The sequence below is a fragment of the Chanos chanos genome, chromosome 9 (genome assembly GCF_902362185.1).
Source record: "Chanos chanos chromosome 9, fChaCha1.1, whole genome shotgun sequence".
NCBI classification, from domain to species: domain Eukaryota; kingdom Metazoa; phylum Chordata; class Actinopteri; order Gonorynchiformes; family Chanidae; genus Chanos; species Chanos chanos.
The window spans coordinates 1,163,317-1,165,507 of record NC_044503.1 but is presented as its reverse complement, the minus strand read 5'-3'; the positions used below and the strand labels follow the sequence as shown (position 1 = coordinate 1,165,507).

Below are 2,191 nucleotides of genomic sequence, written 5' to 3'. Positions count from 1 at the left end.
ACACACACACACACACACACACATACATACACACACACACACGTCAGCTCCAGTTTCTCTCTGCATGCATCTGTCAGGGCGTGTGCTTGATTTTAACAGATTGAGAGAATGAGAGCCACATCAACCAACCACAACCAAACAAAAAAAACAAAAAAAAACAACAAAAACCTTCGGAGTTGAAGGAAGGTGCGTAAGCTGGACTTGACACCTCTGAGTGTTTAGGTGGGGCCTGAAACCACAGAGGTACACTTTCTTTTTCCAGGTAGATGCTCCCTCCTGCCTACCTGGAGGTCATGTGGTCTAACCACTAGACACTGAGAGACAGGAAGTGGTGGAACTGAGGCGAGTCTTTTTGGAGCTCCTGGGTGGGGGCTGGGGGCTGGTGCTTAGATTCCTTACTTTGCTGAAGCTGTTTCTCAGGCTGCTGTGGCGGCTCCCAGACGTGCTCGACGTTTCCTTAGACATAAAGGTCTTGCTGTCAAAGACGCCGAGGAGGAGGCAGCAGCAGCACAGGAGGCTGGCGATGGCTTTGCGAAGTTCCAGGCTGCCAAACGAGTAGATCACGGGGTTCATGGCAGAGTTCAGAACCGCCAGCGCGATGACCCACTCCGGGTTGTAGAGGGCGCTGCAGCTACGGGAGAAGCAGAAGAAATCCATCAGCAGGAGGATGAACAAGGGGCCCCAGCAGACCACAAACGCCCCCACGATGGAAATCACTGCCTTCAGTAACCTCAGCGAACGCTTCTGGTTCCTGGCTGATCTTGCGTCCCCGCTGCTGCGTACGTGCCAGTAGATGGCGAAGTAGATGATGCCGATGGCTAAGAGGATGAGGAAGAAGAGCACCAGGGTGAAGAGGATGTAGGACTTAGAGTAGAGGGGGAGCAAGGTGGAGCAGCTGCTGAGATGACAGATGCAGTTCCAGCCCAGCAGCGGCAGGAACCCGATCCCGAGGGCAGCCACCCAGCACAGCAGCACCAGACCGTAGATACGGTAAGTCTTTCTGGCTGATTTCTGGTGCAAGGGCGTCATCATTGTGGAGTACCGCTCCACGGCGATCAGCAGCAGGCTGAAGATGGAGGCAGCCAGAGCAACAAAGAGCAGACCCTCACGGAACAGCCACAGGGAGGGCGTCAACTGGAACGTCTGCGTGCCTGACATGCAGATGTTGACCACGTAGGCGGTGCCAGTCAGCAGGTCGCTGAGGGCGATGTTGGCGATGCAAATGTAGACCCATCTGTGGCGCAGCCGGACCCGGAACAGAACCGCCAGCAGAACCACAAGGTTCTCCAGGATGATGCAGATGCTGAAGCAGAGGAGCCCGACGGCTGCTGTGCTCATGCCATTCTGACTGGGTTTCCGGTTCTGAAGACGGCCCGTGTGGTTGTAGTGGTCCATGATCAGGCTGCCATTTTTCCAGCTGTAGGAATCGGTGCACGAGGGGAGGAGACGAGAATACCCCTCCATTCTTCAGAAGAGCGTGGGGCGGAGATGAACCGTGGTTTGTGGTTTGAGAGCCGATCTGTCAGCTGGTGACAGTTGAGGTTAGGGAGAAGACCAGGCGTGGGCTAAGCCTTCGGGGTTGACTTTAGAGTGCAGATAAAAGTTTCGGTCAGTTTGAAACCCTGAAGAAACTTTCACAACGTTCAGCAGCTCACGCTGAGTTCCCGCACACACAACCGTCAGACAGTTTGGCACACTCTGCTCCCTGAGCGACCGGGTCCTTAACAGCCACCCAAATCACCTCAACCTGACACAAAAACAAAGACATTAAATACATTTACCTAGGTTTAAATAAATAAAATAAATGTACCCATGTTTAAATAAGTAAACTTATAATTTAAGCTGATTCAGAGAGAGCACGAGAGTCAGAGAATGGCCACGGTCTAAGGAAACAGCCGCTGAATTTCCACCACCTTATTGAAACACCGTTTCCTCATGACGCTATTAACACTGCAAATGCATCAACGACAAATGCCCTCCTGAGAGTGAAACTTTCAGCATTTTCAAATAACTCCTAAAAGAGTAACTTTACGTGTTTTTGAACCTTAGCAATTTTTCATTCTTTTTTCCAAGAGGCTTTAACAGAACCCTGAAATAAATCATGGGAGCTGCTACTCTAGGATAAAAATCCCAGTCACAAAATTGTTCAGTTTATCTTTCCTTTGTCACAAACAGAATGTGAGAGAGCCCA

At 51.1% G+C, this 2,191-nt stretch overlaps 1 protein-coding gene across 1 annotated transcript; it reads right to left on the bottom strand.

Moving 5' to 3' along the window:
• Positions 1-300: 300 nt before the first annotated feature.
• On the bottom strand, positions 301-1,464 carry s1pr4 (sphingosine-1-phosphate receptor 4). The gene has a single exon (XM_030784175.1). It carries the CDS (start codon positions 1,462-1,464, stop codon positions 301-303), a length of 1,164 nt encoding a protein of 387 aa, XP_030640035.1.
• Between the last annotated feature and the right edge of the window lie 727 nt (positions 1,465-2,191).